The 19,379-nt window shown below is 40.1% G+C and overlaps 1 protein-coding gene and 1 long non-coding RNA gene across 2 annotated transcripts in view; one reads left to right on the forward strand and one right to left on the reverse strand.

Annotated features, from left to right (window-relative positions):
* Positions 1-1,708: 1,708 nt before the first annotated feature.
* Positions 1,709-9,995, reverse strand: cldn7a (claudin 7a). Its single transcript, XM_034856893.1, has 4 exons — positions 9,577-9,995; positions 5,325-5,489; positions 4,212-4,296; positions 1,709-2,636 (listed from the first exon to the last, which is right to left on the reverse strand). Exons 1-4 carry the CDS (start codon positions 9,797-9,799, stop codon positions 2,468-2,470), a joined length of 642 nt encoding a protein of 213 aa, XP_034712784.1. The 5' UTR covers positions 9,800-9,995; the 3' UTR covers positions 1,709-2,467.
* A 5,330-nt stretch (positions 9,996-15,325) lies between these two features.
* Positions 15,326-19,379, forward strand: part of LOC117934901 — a 7,008-nt gene continuing 2,954 nt past the window's right edge. The window contains exon 1 of the long non-coding RNA XR_004654602.1: positions 15,326-15,336. This is a non-coding gene — a long non-coding RNA (uncharacterized LOC117934901). The remainder of the gene's footprint in view (positions 15,337-19,379) is intronic.

Below are 19,379 nucleotides of genomic sequence, written 5' to 3' on the forward strand. Positions count from 1 at the left end.
GTTCTAATTCTTTTCAATCAACTGCCAAGTGATATTTAACGCTGTATCAGGTGGCTAATTAAAATGCATCCACACGCAGACGTGTCCTAATGAGCAACACTTACTTTGTATTCATATTTACAGCAGTAATCTGCTTGCTAAGCCACACCCAGATGGCATCATAGTGTCTTTTCAGTTCTGTTTTTTTAAAAGATAATGTCCTTTACTTAATTACAGTATGAGAGCATGAAAACAAGCAGTCCTCTGTGATTAGCTCTCACCGCTGAGACAATCTGAACACTGATGTTTTTTTGGGGTCATTTTTAAAAGATTGCAGTGGACCTCAGAATGACATGCTATCGTCTGTCGGCTCATGCTGATGTCATGTTACTTAGTTGGCTGTGAAGTTGTTACTAGTTCACTTTGACTTTTTGGTTTTGCTTCATAGAAGCACTGCATTTTACCGCCCATTCTGACTCAAAGAGTGTTGTTTGGGGGTCGTGGCTACCATCTGCATGGAAATGGTCGACTTTTCATAATGCATCTTGGGAAATAAAAGATAAATCTTTGTGAAACTGTTTTGATGCACTTGTGCCAATGGTGTTCTAAAACCGCATACACATTCACATCACTGCTAATGCTTTTTTCACGTAGTTATATAACTTTAACACACAACTGTCACATAAAGAGTATTGATAACTATAGTTTATTTTAAAAAAGAAGGTTGTGAACATTAAGAGGTGTAAACGTTATAAGCAGTATACAGTCTCATGTAAAGGGACATAACAGGTTTTTTTCAAATAAAGTAGTGAGCATTTGAGTTGTAGTTGAGAAGCAAATGTAAAGTGGGAAAAACAGCTCATGCTAAAAACATAAATCATCTCTTTTTGAGTTTTCCAGTGGCTCAATCGGCTCACACTTACCTGTGATGACACCACAGCAGTCATGCCAAGGCTGGATTTATCACCTAAAGCATTTTTTTTAAGCCTAATATAACAGTAGTGTGATGTGGCCTAATGCCAATTACAGGAAAAAAAATAGTAGAGTAGTTCACTGGCTCAAATACTGCATACCTAAAGATACCCTCAGACATGTTTACACATACAGTACATACATACATAGTCTGCTTTAAATAATTATGTCTAGGATGAAAATAATCTTAAAATTACACCTACTCCTCCCTCATTTAAAAACCCAGAATCTGTGAATACGCAATTCTTTCTCTTTTTCAAAAGGGCTGTGCACTACTACATTGAAAGTCACTAGAAACTTTATTAATAATTATGATAAGGTTGTTGTTTTCTTTCTGCTCCCTTAAATAACAATTTTACAGTTTATTTTGAGTAATGATGTTGATTGTATGGAGAGTTTGGGGAACACGACGTCCTGTGCTGCATTTTGTTTTGCAAAAATAAATACCAGTTTAATGTTTTATCAGTGTAGAAAAAATACCATAAAATCAGCTATGACCACCACGCAATTAACAATGTTGCAATATCTTTTATTAAGGTACTGTTGGACATATATACAAATATATAAATGTCCTTTTACTCATTTTTTCATTATACCATTATTTACTAAATGAGGCATTTTTTTTTATAAAACTATGACATAAAAAAAACAGCTGACACTGTTCATCTTAATACAAAATCTGACTTTATAATCTCTGAATGCTCAAACTGGGCCAGAGTGATCTACCTATTATATAAACCTCCACAGAAGCCAAAACCTCATCCTACGTTTGTCAAAATAAATAGAGGCAGTTTAATATCATAGTGGATGATATGGAAGCTGTTAGAGTGATAACGGCACAGTGACTACTTAAGAAAATATTTCATATCTGAGCAGGGTTTGTAACAGACTGGTACGAAAAGCTGCAGGGCCTGTACCGAGTGTTGTAGTAAAAGGCCTGTGTGATACGGCCACCCTACACGCTCAGCCCTGTGTGTGAAGTCGCACCCTGCTCATCGAAGGGTCTATTTTAAAACCACCGACGGTTCATATAAAACACTGATTTGTCACCCTGTGTCTCTGTTGTACGGCGACCATGAGTCGCAGCCTAGACACCGAACTGGAATTGATTACTTTCAATTACATGGCAAACGCTAATAGAACGCTGGTTCTAACGTGAAGGTGCGATTGTTGGCTAAAACCCACCATTTAGGCTGCAATTCGCGAGGTTACGCCCCGAGGGCTTGTCGATTAAGTCAGGGGATCTAATTATAATGGATTTGTGAAGGTTACTTGTAAACAATCGCAGAATGTGTGGTTGGGGTGTGAGACATCATTCACGAAACAATAATGAGTGCATGATAATCATGGGGGTTATCAAAGGTCTGCCTGAAGAAAAAAGAAAAAGTCCCATTTCAGTAATTCTTTGCCTCTATGATTCACAACTCCCCATACACCTTCAGTTTTACTCTTCGGTGAGGGGAGTGAGGGGTGGCTAAGCTTCTGTTGGAGTCCAAAGCAGTAGGGGGGGAGGTTCTCAGACATATTCTTTAGTGCTGCTAGGCGGACCAGAGCGGGAAGTGCCCATGGACGGGTACTTAGACGCCTGTTTCTTTCGTGGACAGGATGCAGCCAACATGGCTCCGCCCAGGACGTCTAGGAGGGAGCCGCCCCAGGCGATGAAGATGGCAGCGCCAAACTCAAACCTGGGGAACACAAGACGGTGTGGAGCAATTATTTCAAAATAAAAGGTTTGGATTTTTCCGGTGACAAATTGAACTTCCGGCGAAATGGATTTCTCCATCGTGCTGCTACACACAAGAAAACATGTCCATCTCATCAGTTTCTGAACCTTGCAAACATTCAAACCGGCGATGGTGAAAGATGTACTCAGGTCTAGGGTTGCACGATATCGACAAAATGTGATATTGCGATATAAATTATGAACATTGCAATATCAATATTAATTTTGATATTTCTAAAATCTAAACATCTAACATCTGAAATTAAAAAAAAATAAAATATTGAACTCATTGAGACACTTTTGATATATTGCGATAATGATGTTGAGGTCATATATCTTGCACCCCTACTCAGGTCTGTTCTTTAAAGTGAGACTACTGCTCAATAACAGACACTGTGGACAAAAGTGTCATTTATGGGATTGGGGTTCATAAAACCAGCAAATATTAGTTTGATAACATTGGCTAAGATTAGCCTCCTTAAGCTTCTGGTCATGCCAGACCAAGTATGACTATGAAAAATGTAGTTATTTCTTTGATCAGAAGTTACACTGTTTTAATTGAAGCAGCAATACAATTACCTGTATACCAAATTTATTCATTCTAAATAACAGTTGTTTACATGTACACAATTATTAGCAAAATGCCAAAGCGTGAAATATGCAGAATTACTGTATAGTATTCTTACTGTATAATATGTGATTTAAGTGATGATTCATCCATGTGTAAGCAGCAGTTGAAAATGGAGCTCATTTGAACTACTTTATGGTTGTTAACGTGTAGAAATTCATGTTTATTTAGTTATGTATAGTCTTTACATGCAAAGTTACAATAACTATAGCTTTCATGGAGTCAAAAGAGTAGATTAGAATGTAAAATCCAAACAAAATGGACCCTTGCTTTAAAATAATATGTTAAGTAATTGTAGTAGTAGAAGTAGTAGCAGTAGTATTAATAGTAGAAGTAGTAGTAGTAGTAGTAGTAGTAGTAGTAGTAGTAGTAGTAGCAGCAGCAGTAGTAGTAGTAGTAGTAGTAGTAGTAGTAATACTTAAATGAATTGTTTGACATTTTGGGAAATACACATATTGACTTTTTTATTAGAGATTAGTACCACTCTCATATCTGATTGTTAAATATAAAGCTACAGCTTAGCATAGCATAAAGACTGGAAACATAGGGAAGCAGGTAGGCTAGCTCTGTCACTGCTCCAGGCCAAGAAATAGTCCGGCACATAGCCGTAATGTCACTACATGTTGTAATTACACTTCTGCTTTTTTTCAACTAAAAAAAACATGTGGATATAGCATGGTAAATAATGAGCTTTAGAGGTGCTAACCAGGCTAGCTGTTACACCTGTTTCTTCTAAAGCCAAGCTAAGCTAACCTAGCTGTAGCTTCATCTTTAACTGACAGATTTTCTCATCTAACTCTTGGCAAGAAAGCAAATGAGCAAATATCCCAAAATGTCAAACTATTCCTTTAATGACTTAAGTTCCTTCCTTAGAGTACTTGAACACACTGTTTTTCAGGGGTTACTTACTTGGTGTTGACTGGAGTGTAGGGATTATAGAAAGCCCGGATCACATTATGAGCAAACCAGGAGCACGCTACGATGGCACACAGCCCTGAGAGGAGAGAACGCCAACAACAAAGATCAATCAGTCCATCAGCACATCATCAAAACCTGAGAGGTAGACATGCTTTTACTCTCTTTATAGGCACCAGGCGGCTCCCTATTGACTCCAGCACAATGAGCTTTTAATGTTTCTGTTCTCTCCAGAGCCAGTTAGACCTCTTATGTCAGAATCAGTGCCAGGAGTACCGGACCTCTTCAATAGTTCAGCACAGGAGTGGGAGGACACATTTTTGGACTAGGGAAATAAAAGTCTTGAAGGTGGAGAAAGGTCTGGCAATGCCAGACTAGACTGGCACTACATCTGGCATAGACATTCATGGTTCCCAGTTGATTTATCCCTTAGAATTTGGTGGACGCCCTTCAACGTAGATCCACCACAGGCTTACATTAAGTTGGTGTTTTTTTTTTATAGTACAGCTACAAAGATTAGTCGATAAATAAACTAGTTAAACTATTTTGATAGTGTATTAATCGGCATGAATAATCTTTTTTTTTAAGGCGGTAAACTGGATTTCTTTGAGTTGTGGATAAAACAAGACATTTGAGGACGTCATCTTGGGCTTCGGAAAACAATGATTGACTTCTTTCACCCTTTTTGGGCATTTTAGAGACCAAATAACAAATCAATGAATTAAAAAAAAAAAATTAGATTTACAAACAATGAAAATGATATTGCACAGACTTCGGCCCCAAAATTACAAGACGTCAGCGCCCGTATCCAGTATGTTTTGGCTTCCCCTTTTTATCCAGTGGGAAGAAGTTTAGGCTCGTTGTCCATCTTTATATACAGTGTATGGTCTCCATCCAATTAAAGACCCGGAAATGTTGGACTGATGTGTTAGACAGGACGAAGGACACAGTCTATCCCTCCTCTAGAGTTCCACACACAGAAGCTGTGCTTGCTGCTTGTGGTGGAACAACACCTTGATGTTGGTTTTCCCTTTCATTTGTCATCCATCTATATGTAACTTCCCCTCATAGTGCTTGCTTGTCATCAACAGTTTATGGCGTCCTCACCTCCCACGAGTAGGATGATGCCTCCTGTCATGGCGATGCGGGACTTGCGCACTTTTTCGCTCTCTCCACAGGTGGTGCACTTCATTCCCATACAGGCCACGCCCAGACCTGCGACGGACACAATGATGCCAACTATCATCAAGGCACGAGTGGCCTGGAGCGAACCTGGGGGGGGGGGGGCAGACAGAGAGAAGAAAGACAATTATGTATGAAGAAAGGTGTGTCGGTCTCTGCGCGGGGAGGCAGTGAATACATGGCCATTTTGTTTTTGTGGATCGTGGGAGCGTATCAAGTCCAATGTGGAAGCACATACTGATAAATGATAAAGAAAGACTTAAAAAAAACAAGCCTTGACCCATCAGCCAGGCTTTTTGTGTGTGTCCAGAGGTTGTGAATTACACTCACATTAGCCTGTCAGGACATTTCAATGTGAGCTTTTCCTGGAAGAGAAACCATGGGATACACATGAACACACACCAGCACACAGAGAAACACCACATCTCACACTCTTTCCTTTTTCACTGGTACCCTCCCCATCTGTTGCTGAAACACCACTGTTAGGATCCTCATCTGTCAGTGCCCCCCCCCACACACACTATAAACCTATCACAGGGTGAGTCTCCCCCTTTGTCTTTCCTCCTCTGTCCACCTAGAACCAGTCTGTGCCAGTCTAAGCCATCCCATCACTACCCTGCCCAAACAAACAAAACCCTCCAGCAGCGAGGGAGGGATGGGTGGGTGGAGAGAGACAGAGGGAAGGATGGTGCGGAGAAGAGGGATAGTAGGGGGGTTGGGGGGTGGGGTAACTCTATAAAATACTGCTACATGGGGAACAATTGGGTGGATTATATAGTAAATGCAGAGGAAGAGAGATACAGGATGCACTTTATCCTGACTGGGAGCTACGTCACACTGCTGTTATTGTTGCTACTGAGCTGTCTATGGCAGCTTTGCAACGGCTTCACACATATAGCACGTCTGCTGCCATTTACTGTACAGAAGAAAGAGACGCAGATGATATTGGTTTGGTTATGATTACTTTGTAGTACATTCGTTACACAGATTTAAGATACAAAAAGTTAGGTGGTGCGCCAGGACCGGAGCGGAGGTGTGGCTTCTGAGGCATCGGCCCCGAGTGTTTTCTTAAAAAGCCCCAAACCTTCTAAGATTTTACAATAACCTCAACTTTGTGCCACTTCCCTTCAAGGTCTCTGACTGGAAAGGCAAATCAATGGAGCAAAAGTTCAATTAATGGAGAATTATTGCCATTTAAATTTTTGAACTCTAAGATTAGTAATGTTGTTTACTCCATATTCCTACCCTACCTATGTTATGTAGCCTAACTGAAAAAATAGAAACATCAGACATGTCTTGCCTCTTTTAAGGGGGCGGGAGGGAAAATGAGTCATCCTCATAACCAAATGATAAACTAATTTTAAGCCATTTTTTTAATAAACAAATGGTTTGAAAAATAGTCCATGTAGATGCGGTTGATGGTAAAAACATCTCACTCTGCCACTAGTGCTGCCAAATATGTAATGTTAAATTACCAAAAATATATTTGAGGTTCTTTGGTTCTTTTCAGTTGCCAGTACTACTTTATAATGGGATGGATAGAGTATTTAGAATAATTCACGGTAGTAGAGCCTTCTGTAGCGTCTCTCAAGTAAAGGTTACATTGCTACAGCATTGGTTAACAAATATTAGTTGACATACTTTATATAAAGCTAGTCAAGCACAACTGTACTCCCCAGTAGAGCTGTAATCAGGCCTTAATGGTTAGGCCCGACAAGGCCAGAGCCTGACAGGTACATTTTGATTGACAGCTTTTTAAAAGCCTGAAACCATTTACAGCATCACATTGTTCAAAGGTTCACACGCACACAGCTCTTTTCCCTTCGTCAACAATGAGTCCTTTATACATTTTTTGACATAATTTATGCATGACTTACGTTACTAATGATAACGGAAGTTATCAGACTTTGCTTTCTTTCCAAAACATAATCTCCAGAGAACTGCGTTTCACCTCCTCAGCATCCATTTTTTGCACTAATTGAAATGCATCACCTGACCGCTCAATCTCTTTATTTACTTCAAAAAGGCCTTTTACACAAAGGAGGCTTCTTTGTGTCCAATACTGGCAATATCAATCAAACCAGTGTTGGTTTCTTTTAACAAGATATCTCTTTATTATTATTATTATTATTATTATGCACTTAATTTTTTAGAATGTCATATCTGTTTTTTTTACAAATGAACTCTTCTTTTCTCTTTCTAGTGATATTTTTGGAAGTCAAACTCCTTCCACAACAAATGTGCATACAGTATATTATTATATGATCACAGAGCGATGAAAAAGGGCCTTTGTGGCCCCTGAAGGGTCTGGGGCCCCGAGACTGGTTGCCAGGTTAGTAAACCATCTCAGCAGTAAGCCTACTGTATATACTGTAGAACACACAATACAGTAGCTGTAAATTACATCTCTAAACAAAAAGATTATCCCAGATATGTCAGCAGAGACATTCTTTGTTTTGAAAGCTTTGAAGTCATTTGAATGGTTCTAAAACTTTTTTCAAGTTCAGTGGTGGTTGTCTTGCTCTCCCCTAGCGCCTGTGAGCGGAAAAAAACACCCTTGCAACTTTTGCATGGCAAGGAAGTATATTGCGATGTAACAATTGCTTTAGGCATTGCACACACAGGCCTACACGCCCCCCCCCCCCCCATTAAGGAACCGGCTAGCTATCAGAACAAGGTAGCGATGGAGTTTTCCACACTATCGTCATGGCTGAGCCGTCATGGCTGAGCCAAAAAAGAAGCAGATTCCTTTATGAGTTTTTTTTTTTAAATTAATATGCGCTCCCCCAGCCTGCCTATCGTGGCAGCCTCCTCCAGTGGCTAGAAATGGCCGATAAGTGTAAACCGAGCCCTGGGTATCCTGCTCTGCCTTTTAGAAAATGAAAGCTCAGATGGGCTGATCTGGAATCTGCGTGTCATCAAATGAGGCCAAAGGTCTGCAGGTCTCTTGTCACTGAAGGACAGGTGCTATTATCCCAAACCATTAGCTCCCAGTTTGCTATAAATGATTGTGCATGTCTGCATGGGAAAAGTACTGAAGCCATTGTGTGTATGTGTCACAGTGTACAGTATCAGAGATGTTCAGATGTCTGTGCTGCAGCAGTGTGGTTACCATGGTCACCCTTCCTATCAAGGTTCAAGGCTGATTATTTTGGCAACATCTTTAGTAATATGCAACAACTGTTGCGACGTTTTCAATGTGGTTTCTATTTAACGGTGACAAAAGAGAGGACACAAAGTTTTTACAACGTTCTCAGTCGCCCTGATATTGGGATGCCCAGAAAACACAAGTTACAGAGTTGTGCATTTTATCACTAGGGGTATATTAAAAAAAAAGCAAGGCCAAAGTGACAAAATATACAGCTTTGAGTTTATAAATGTCTATTCAAACAACTGTCTTTCTCAAAGATGGATTGTAGAATTAGCTCTTGAAATTTGGATAAGGCATCATCTATCGTATTGGTTCGTAATGTCAGGAGGTAAGGTGGGCTGGGAGGGTTTCCCAGAATGTGACAATGTGTGGGTGAGGATTCTCAGGAATACTTCAAGGTATAAATAATGATGGGGGGGGGGAAGTGACTGAGTACCAAGGGGCGTCCAAAAATATGCCAGAATGAATAGCTGTAGATGCCAGGAGTAACAGATGTGTTGTTGCGATTTTTTTCCTCAAGTAATGTACTTAAGTACAAATAGTGAGCTACCTGTACTTGATTTGAGTCTTTTCTTTTCATGGCACTTTCTACTTCTACTCTACATTTAGGTTAGGTTAGGTTACTAGTGACCTTACAACTTATAAAATACGAGGTTTTGCATTGAGAACTTTTACTTTTCTTACATTGCAGTAAGTAATGACCCTGATGATACTTGCATACTGTTACTTAGGTAGCCTAACATTTTCACTGCAGTACTTGTACTTTCGTTTGTTGAGGAAGTCCCACACACTGTCCATTACGCATGCTGTGTGATCGTAACGTTGTAAAATGAAGTATTTGCATAAGTAATGGATAGTGTGTGCACACACTGTCCATTAACTGTCCACACTGTCCAAAATGGGACTTTTTCAACAAGTATGACTTGCCTTTACCTTTTCCGACGCATATGCCCCCAAAAAACAAGTAGGCCTATGCAAAAGCGCTTTTTTGTGTATTTTTACAGTGTGGTTTAGTAGCCTACTTACTGTCGAGCTGCAGAATGGAGTCGTAGATCTTGCACTGGAGCTGTCCGGTACTTTGGAACGCGCATGACATCCACAGTCCCTGGTACATGGCCACCGCTGTGATGATGTTGTCCCCGATGTACGCTGACATCTTCCACTGGGGCAGAATAGTCCCAATGATCAGTCCAACGATGCCAATCAACGACATGAAAAAGCCCAGCAACTGAACACCAGAGTTGGCCATCGTCTAATATAAAAGTTCCCCTCCTCTAAAATATACTTTGGGATTCAGCGGATCCTGTATTCCTCTTCTTTGCAAACCGTACAACTCCAGAAATGTGTCTTTTAGTGAAGCAAAAGAAAGTGATGGGAACCGTGTCGCAGAGGAGTTGTGTACCGGGGGTCTTGAGTCGGGGCTGGGCATCCGAGATGCCTACGTGCGTGCGTGTGTGCATGCGTGTGTATGTGTGTGTTGCAATGCTCTGTGGTGGCGTGGCTGCAGGAAGGCGCTGCTGCTGGGAAATGTTCCCTCTGCTTCCAGCTAAGCAACAGGTTGTCTTTGCACTCGACACTTTTCATTTTATCAATGTGTAACCTTTTCAGCTGCGTCACTCTGCAGTTTTAGGGGTAGGATGTAGGCTAACTAAGGACATTTTAGTCAAGTACTGTGACTAAGTACAAATTTGAGGTACTTGTACTCAGAGGTGGAAAGTAACCAGGGGCGATTCCAGGATTTTTGAAGTGGGGTAGCATGGGGGGTATTTTATAAGAATACAGCATAGAAAATCTGAAACATTATATAAAAACGACATACGAAGGCTACATTTTACACATTTTAGGCTCCATAAGGTTTAGCTAATGCAATGGTAGCATAAGCTCCACGAGTGATGTAAACACAGCCGTGAATTTGTGTGGAATGTAGAATGGTCGGTATGTAACGGTCAGAAACTTCACCAGCGTTTAGCAATAGTTGGATAAAAGCGGAATACAGCATAGAAAATCAGAAAAATTATATAAAAATGACATACGAAACAAGCTACATTTAGTGCATACACATTATAGGCTACGTAAAGCTAAGCTAAGGCAATGGTAGCATTAGCGCTTGGAGTAATGTAAAAACAGCCGTGAATTTGTGCGGTATGTAGAATGGTCGGTCACCAACTCCCCCAGCGATTAGCAGTAATTGGATAAACGCACCCCATTTCTGCACCAGTCCGTGTCTGCGTTAACACAGCCCACCTCCACGAGTCTTACCCGACAGAGCAGCATCTGCTCTGAAGGCTAGCAGGCCTGGTAGCTAGCAGACTCCGGAACACTGTTGTTGTTTTTTTACACCATGGTTTATTTCTCCAAAAACTTCATTAGGCATGATGATTATTTTGGGGTAAGTAAGCCAACTCCAGAGGCCTTGTTTTCTATGATTTACCATTATATTTAAAATAAAGATTGAACATAAGCAGAACTAGTTTCACGTAGACATATTAGCAGTAATATTGACAGAAGTGTCATTACCCGATTTGAGTTGAGGGCATCTTTAAGTTGCGCATGCGTCACCATGCGACAAGTAGCCTACAAGATGCTAACGAGAGACTTCTGTATTGTAATACAGTAAAAATAGATCTACATAACAAAGTTTGTTCACTGCTGGCTAAAACAACAAAGGCTGTCAGTTGAATGGCGTTTTGAGCTAATGTTAGCAATCAAACAATCATAGATGGCTGAAACGTTTTTGTAACGACTGCTAGCTTAGCAACAAGCTAGCAATCAAACACAGCAAAGACAGTCACTGGAATGGCGTTTTGAGCTAACGATAGCTAAAATGTTTTTTGAAATTATTTCCATCTTCTGTTATTTGAAATGAGAAGTTTATTTTCTGGATTTCACAAATTTCAGTATGACACGTTATGCCATAAACAGTTTATATCTGAGCATGCGCAACTCACATCTGCACTCGACTCACATTAGGCAGCGACAGGGAGTTTGAAAAGAAGTTGAGTGTGTAATGATGGAGCCCCTGTAGCAGCGGTGGAAGAAGTATTCATATCAATTACTTTTAAAAAAAGTACTAATACTACACTTAAAAAAATACTTTGTTACTAGTAAAAGTCCTGCGTTGAAAACAAAGTACAAATATGGAACTATCATCAGAAAAATGTAGTTAAAGTATTAAAAGTGAAAGTACTCAGTTTCTCAATACAGAAAAATCCTCACATTTTGGAAACTAAAAAAGATCCAAATTGTTCTGTCGATCAACTGTGAGAGTTGAATTGGCTACTCATTTTAGCTTGTAGGTTGTTACATGGTTGGGTAGTTTAAAATATTCTACTTAAGTAAAAGTACTATTACTTTGATGAACTGTCACTGAAGTACAAGTCAAATTATGGGTATAAAAATCCACTCAAGTAGCTCATTAAAGTTTCTTTAGATTAAACTTTACTCTAAGTTACTGTTAAAGTAACTTAGGTACTTTAACAGTAGGGGGAAGACATACTTTTTATATTTATAATTATTTAATATCTTATTACTTATTTACTTCAATCAAAGTCCATCTGTTAAGGGCACAAAGCCGAACAACTCTGGCAACTCTAAAGAAAAAGAAAACTAAATAAAAGAACAAAAAAAAACAAAAAGCGACAAAAAATCATTTCAATTTTAGTTTGTTGACACTTTGCCAAAACAATGTTTATGACCTTTTTTTACACAGGGTCTCCCCCCTCTTTAAAATATGATTTTCTCACATTGCCAGACCTTCCTTCACAACGCTGCGGAAGAGGGTCAAGCTAGTCGACAATCTGGGATGGGAGAAAAACGTACTCTAGTTTATTGGCATTGTTTTATAAACCAATCACAATCGTCTTGGGCGGCGCTAAAAGCCGGACGGTGTTACGGTGCCTCTGCAAAATAGACTTGGGCTTGTTTTGGTGGAACATGTGGACGTTCAAAAGTTGTTTTAGTTGAGCAACATAAAACTCAGATTAAACAGATTGTCCAGCTAGCGGTCTGGATTTACCCTGCAGAGATCTGAGGAGCAGTTAACCCTAGTCCTCAGTAATCCACCGGAGTTTAAAACGTCAACACAAAGAAAGCAGAAAATAAGGGACATCCGGCCGAAACTTAGGGACAACAGGTGGAATTTCCGGTGTAGACTACCTTCAGCTCAGCACCTCAGAGAGCCTGAAGGAGTGAGTGGGAGACCTGGAGGAGATTGAGGCTTCTCCACTAGTCTCTCTGCAGGAAAAAATGGTGTCCGACATGACCACAGTGGTAGCTGTTTTCACATTAAAGCTACACTGTGAAATAATTTCTCCCATCTAGCATTGAGATCATATATTGCAATCAACTCTCTCTCTCCACGCAGTTCAAAGTACGTATTGCAGCTACGGTAGCCGTCGCCTCAAAAAGCGAAAGTGTACAAAGTACCGTCTATCACTTGGTTGTCGGAGTGCATGTAGTTCAATTGTTCACTCTGTTTTCCAATGACGCCAGCCTTTTGTTCTTTTTAATATCTGTTTTCTTATCCTGGGAGAAGAAGAAGACTGTTCCTGAAATCTGGATTTTGAATACGTGTGGTCCTCCGTGTTTCCTTCTTCAAACTATCTGGGTCCGGGAGGCGGCGATACCCGCTAGCAGCAGCTGTGAGTCGAACGTGAAAGGCGGAGCAGTATGCAAGCGCAAATGTAAAATTTCCAGCCAATAGGAATACTAGGAATTGATGGTGGTGGTCAATATTCACAAAAAAGGATAAGTTAATACAGATTAAAATTAAAATGATGGACAACTACAAACGTTACACAATGTAGCTTTAAAGGCAAAAGGGATGTTGTTATGAAGCGACATAACAAACAGTTTTTCATGCTTACATTCATTGAAAAGCTTTTGTGTTGACACATCTTCAGTCAGATCGGTGGCTGGAAGAACTACTGAAGAGCTCCATGAGACAGGAAAGATTAACATTCCTGGTTCAGAGCTCTGACTGCAATCTAAAGTTGAAGAAGAAGTCCATTTAATCCTCCTTTTGTCCTTGCGCACAAAATGTTGAAAAAAAATCAACAAAAACAATCTTTTTTTTAAACGCTGAAAAAGTGACCAAAGAAATCTGAAAAAGTGACAAAAAAAGGAAAAACATTGGAAAAAGCGACTAAAAAATTAACAAAACATAACATAATTTAAAAAAAGTAAAAAAAGTGCCCACATGTCGATGTGTGTACTCAAATATTGGGTATAATTGCGCATAAATTAGGTTTATTAACAATAAATACCAAAAGGTACACAAGAACACATTTCTGCTGCTCTACATAACCAGCACCACTATGCTACCGCCTGTCTTTTTGCACATTACATAGACTGTCGACAGTATGCATAATTGCACATTTTTAACACATATTTCGCTGCTCTTATTTTCTTCGTAGTATATATCTTCTTATTTTTACTTTTTTTATGTTGTTTACTTGAATGTTATGTTTGTCTGTGGACCAAATTTGTTATAAATGTCTTGTTACCGTGGGATAGAGGGAAACGCTTTGTATGTTTTTGACATGTGAAGAAATTGACAATAAAGCAGACTTTGACTTTGAAGGTAGTGTAAAACTAGTGGTAGTAAGCTGGTGTTAGTGAAAACTAGAAAAAGGGACAAAAATGTCATGTCGGGAAGACAACAAAAGGGTTAAGTCATCTGGAAAATGATGACACACTGCCGTCACGTTTCTACTAAAGACAAAACTGTAATAATCAACCTTGTATTGAATAAAGTTTCTTTTTCTCATTATGCTTTCTTTCATTAATTAAACACATAGTGTAGGAACAACCAAAGGTTTCTGCCTGACAGAACTGATATGTTCCATCAGGTCCATTAAGATGCTGGTTGTGAATGGGCTAAAACCAAGAGACAGTAGAAAGCATTGTCCATATCCGAGGCCAGGCCTTCACACTGGGGCTAAACACTAGTGCTAGGGCAATGGGAGAGGAAGTAATTACCCATAGGCCTGGGGAAGGCGTGCATCTCTGTGTAGTTGTTTTGCATCTTTGTAGTCATTTGGTGGCTCTTTTTAGTTACTTTGCATCTCTTTGTAGTTGTTTTGCATGTCTTTATGGTTGTTTTGTGTTTCGTTGTGGTTGTTTTGCGTGTCTTTGTGGTTGTTTTATTTGTCTTTGTGGTTGTTTTGCGTGTCTTTGTGGTTGTTTTGTGTTTCGTTGTGGTTGTTTTGCGTGTCTTTGTGGTTGTTTTGTTTGTCTTTGTGGTTGTTTCGTTTGTCTTTGTGGTTGTTTTGTTTGTCTTTGTGGTTGTTTTGTTTGTCTTTGTGGTTGTTTTGTTTGTCTTTGTGGTTGTTTTGTTTGTCTTTGTGGTTGTTTTGTGTGTCTTCGTGGTTGTTTGCATTAGCGTGGTTGTTTTGTGTTTCTTTGTGGTTGTATTGTGTGTCTTTGTGATTGTTTTACGTGTCTTTGTGGTTGTTTTGCATTGGTGTAGTTGTTTTGTGTTTCTTTGTGGCTGTTTTTTGTCTTTGTGGTTGTTTTGCATTTCCTTGTGGTTATTTTGTGTGTCTTTGTCGTGGTTTTGCGTTTCTTTGTGGCTGTTTGCATTAGTGTGGTTGTTTTGTGTTTCTTTGTGGTTGTTTTGCATATCTTTGTGGTTGTTTTGCGCTTCTTTGTGATGTTTTGTGTTTCTCTGGGGTGTTTTAGGTGTCTGTTTGGTTGCTTTGCATATCTTTGTGGTTGTTTTGCATGTCTTCGTGGTTGTTTTGTGCCGATTTGTGTGTCTTAGTGGTTGTTTTAGGTCTCTGTGTGGTTGTTTTGCGTTTCTTTTTGGCTATTTTGTGTCTCTTTGTGGCGCTGCGGCGTGTGACTTCACACTGGGGCTAAACAATAGTGCTCCAGCAATGGGAGAGGAAGTAATAACCCATAAGCCTGAAGGAAGTCATTCCCACTGCCAGGTTAATGGGAATGTACTCACCTACTGGCTGGATTTCCAATTTAAAATGTAATGAGGCTTTGCTATATTAGTCTCCCAGGTCTGAAACTCCTCTTTTCCTCTTCCACCACTCAGTTCTTTCATTTTCTCACGTTCCTGCCCTTTCCTCCCACCTTCACCCACCTCTTCTCTCACTATAACTCTTCCCCCCATACTGTATCCAGGACTGGGTAACAGGCTTCATGTCTTAGCTGTTGACGGAAACAAATGCCCCATTGTTGCTGGGGAGGAATGACCCCATGACCTAAAGGAATCGGTTTTACTTTGATGAGGAAGGGGGGGGGGGGTTGAGGGAGTTGTTTTGATCAGGCTAGGATTTGAAAGATGAAGGAAATGGTGATAAGAAAAAAAAGTGAAGAAAAGAAAGGTGTGAAATGTAGAAGAGGAAGGTGATTAAGAAGAAGATCAAGGGCCGGTCCCAGGCCCTACCAGTGCTGTTGCTACGGGTAACCTGATTTATCTGATGTCCTCTTGGCTTCTTTTCCACCCAGCACCTAGATTGCAAAGAACACAAAAAAGAACATTGCTCTTCCCCCCCCCCCCCCCCTTCTCTCTTTTTACTACTTTCTTTTTTAGAAAGCGTAAACACACATTTGTCTCGCTGGTTTAGCCGTTGCTTAACGCTCAATAGGAGCTGAAAGAAAACAGCTAAATCAGCCCAAAGAAGGACACTAACAACATTCTCTCGGGGGGCGTCCCCTCCCATTTCTGAGGCCTCCTCTGGGTCTGAAGTGAGCGAGTGGAGTGCAAATCCAATGATTGAAGTCCTGTAAGTGCCCTTGGAAGTCACTGAGGCATTAGCAATAAAACACGCTGCGCCCATGGCTTTTCCCTGAAAAGCTCAGAGTGCACAAATGAGGCGGATGGCGCCCTTCTCTACACGTCCCCCGTCTTTTTCACCTTCAGTCTCCTTATGCAACAACACTTGGCCTTTGTGCAGCAGCAGCAGGACGGGACCAAGGGATTGTTTTTTCCCTCTTGTGGACTCACTCTTCTCCTAAGAGCTTCTTGGCAAGCGTTACTTATGCAGGGTAAAGAAACATATTTGGACCGTTGGACACAATGAAGACAATCAGACTCTGTGGCTTCGTGCGCCTCAGTGAGCATGACAATGGCTACAGTGTTAAACTGTGGCATGTATGCTGTATGACAACATAATCAGCTACAAGGCAAAGCATTGCTAATAATCAACAATTACACTGATACATCACTGAGTCTGTTTGGACCCAGTCAATAGTGGGTTAACCTTACCTAGCACCCGTGGGTAGTTAGTGTTAGATTTTATATCACTGTTGGGTGCTCTACAAACTTTCAAATTGGAGGGTAAGACTGGGGCACACAGTCCAAGAAGGGACATTTTTGTAAACGTGTTAAGATACTTTGTGGTCATTTTGTGAGTCAGTGTATTAACTGTGTTCTCTTTGCAGTTGTTTTGCTTTGCTGTGTAGTTGTTATGCATTGACACCCCCTGGATGTAAGTTGCGCACCTTCAGATTTAAAGGGTAAAATGTCCCACTGAAATTTGGGAAAAACATGAAATAATAAACTTTTCTCAATTCAAAACAATAACAGAATATGTAAATCCTTTCAAAAACGTTTTAGCTACATATGATTGTTGGATTGCTAACGTTAGCTCAAAACGCCATTCAACTGACAGCCTTTGTTGTGTTTCATGCTAACTTGTAGCCAGCGGTGAACTAACTTTGTTAAGTGTGTCCATTTTTACTGTATTACAATTACAGAAGTCTCTCATTAGCATCTTGTATGCTACTCGTCACAAAGTGACGCATGCGCGACTCAAATCTGCACTTGACTCACATCGGGGAGTGACATTCATCTTTTTAATGGTGTCTCTTGTTAGTTGCTTTGCATCTCTGTGTTTCTTTGTGGTTAATTTGGGTCTCTCTGTGGTTGTTTTGTTTCCTTGTGGTTGTTTTAGGTCTCTTTTGGGGTTGTTTTGTTTGTCTTTGAGGCTGTTTTATGTGTCTTTGTATTTGTTTTCCTTTTTTTGGTTGTTCGATTGACTTTTCAACAAAACATTATATCAATCACTTCACACTAAAAAGTACCAGGTACAGTGGTGAAGGGGCCCTTGTGCCTGTGCCCAGTACTGTATGCATGTTTAGTAATCCATCCTTGACACTAACAAGCCAACTACACATCACAAAATGTATTGCTGTTGGTATTAAATGATAGAAAAGGATATACACATTAAACATCCCTGACAACTAGTTACATAAGTTTATAAGAAGCGCTAGAGCAGATTAAAACCATTAAAAAAAAAAACACCAACGCAGGCTCAAAACAGTGATGTGATTGGTGACTCTGCCGTTGAACACAGGGTAAAGTTAAGCCATTATTATGTCAGTGCTGTATTCCCAAATTCTGGTCTCTGTCTCTGTAAACTTCTATTTTGTTTAGTTATATGTTCCAACAGGGAACTGAGTAATTTGTTATAAACAAATAATGATGAATCAGTTGAATATATTAAACTGTCTGCCTCAAATTTATTTACAGACAAAGAAATGTTTAGTTGGCTATGTTATTTACCTAATGATTTGACTGGTGTTTGAGAAAAGTTTCCAGGACCCCAAACACATGTGTTACACCTTCTTGTGTTCATTTGTGATAAGAGGTTGACAAAAAAACCTTTATCCTTACAAAAAATATTTTAATCCAGTACCACTAAAGGTTTGGACACACCTTTCCATTCACTTGAATAAGAAAGTGTGTCCAAACCTTTGATTGGTAGTGTTTGTACCTTTTGTAGTCCTTTCAACAGCAGTGTTCTCAGCTGCCCTCTACTGACGTCAAGCCAACATAACAAGCAGGAAGTGGAATCACTGTTCCTGCAGAAAGTCAAACACAATCTAGTATGCAAAGTTAACTAGTAGTTTCCTGCATACTAAACTAGTAGTTTCCTGCATACTAAACTAGTAGTTTCCTGCATACTAAACTAGTAGTTTCTTGCATAGTAAACTAGTAGTTTCCTGCATAGTAAACTAGTAGTTTCCTGCATAGTAAACTAGTAGTTTCTTGCATGTTCCACAAAGTACAGAGGCACAAACTGTGGCTCACTGCGGCTGTGGCTCAGTGGTAGAGCGGTTGCCTGCCAATCGGAAGGTTGGTGGTTCGATCCCCTCCCCTGCAGTCATTGTCCTTGGGCAAGACACTGAACCCAGAGTTGCCCCCGGTGCTGCGCATCGGAGTGTGAATGTGTGTGAATGTTTATCTGATGAGCAGGTGGCACCTTGTACGGCAGCCCCGGCCACAGTGTATGAATGTGTGTGAATGGTGAATGTTCCCTGTAGATGTAAAAGCGCTTTGAGCAGTTGTTAAGACTGGAAAAGCGCTATATAAATACAGCACATTTACAAACAAGTCTTGTCAAGTTAGAGAAAAATTTATTTCAACCTTTTAGTCTTAAATAATGGATATCACAATGTGTTAAATACATGAAGAATGCAAAATGAACAGCCAGTGAGTGTTCCCACATAGCTTCTCTAAAATGTATACATGGATACTGGCGTCATGTAGATGTGGGTACATCAGTGCCTGAAATGGGCCAGTTCTCACCATAACTGAGTACCGCAATATTAACAGTATTATTAATAGGCTTATCTCATAGGCTGTGTGGCTATACATTTATACACAGTATATATACACACACACTATATATGTGTGTGTATATATATAGATTACTTCTTTTCAATTATGACTCTTTGCAAAGTCATCCAGTGGCCCTGATTGGACCCCTTGGCGGGCCGATTCTAGCCCATGGGCCATACATTAACCATTGGTCTATGGCTTATATTTACACAAACACAGAGGAGAGAGAGAGAGAGAGAGAGAGAGAGAG

Source organism: Etheostoma cragini, chromosome 19, assembly GCF_013103735.1.
Source record: "Etheostoma cragini isolate CJK2018 chromosome 19, CSU_Ecrag_1.0, whole genome shotgun sequence".
NCBI lineage: Eukaryota > Metazoa > Chordata > Actinopteri > Perciformes > Percidae > Etheostoma > Etheostoma cragini.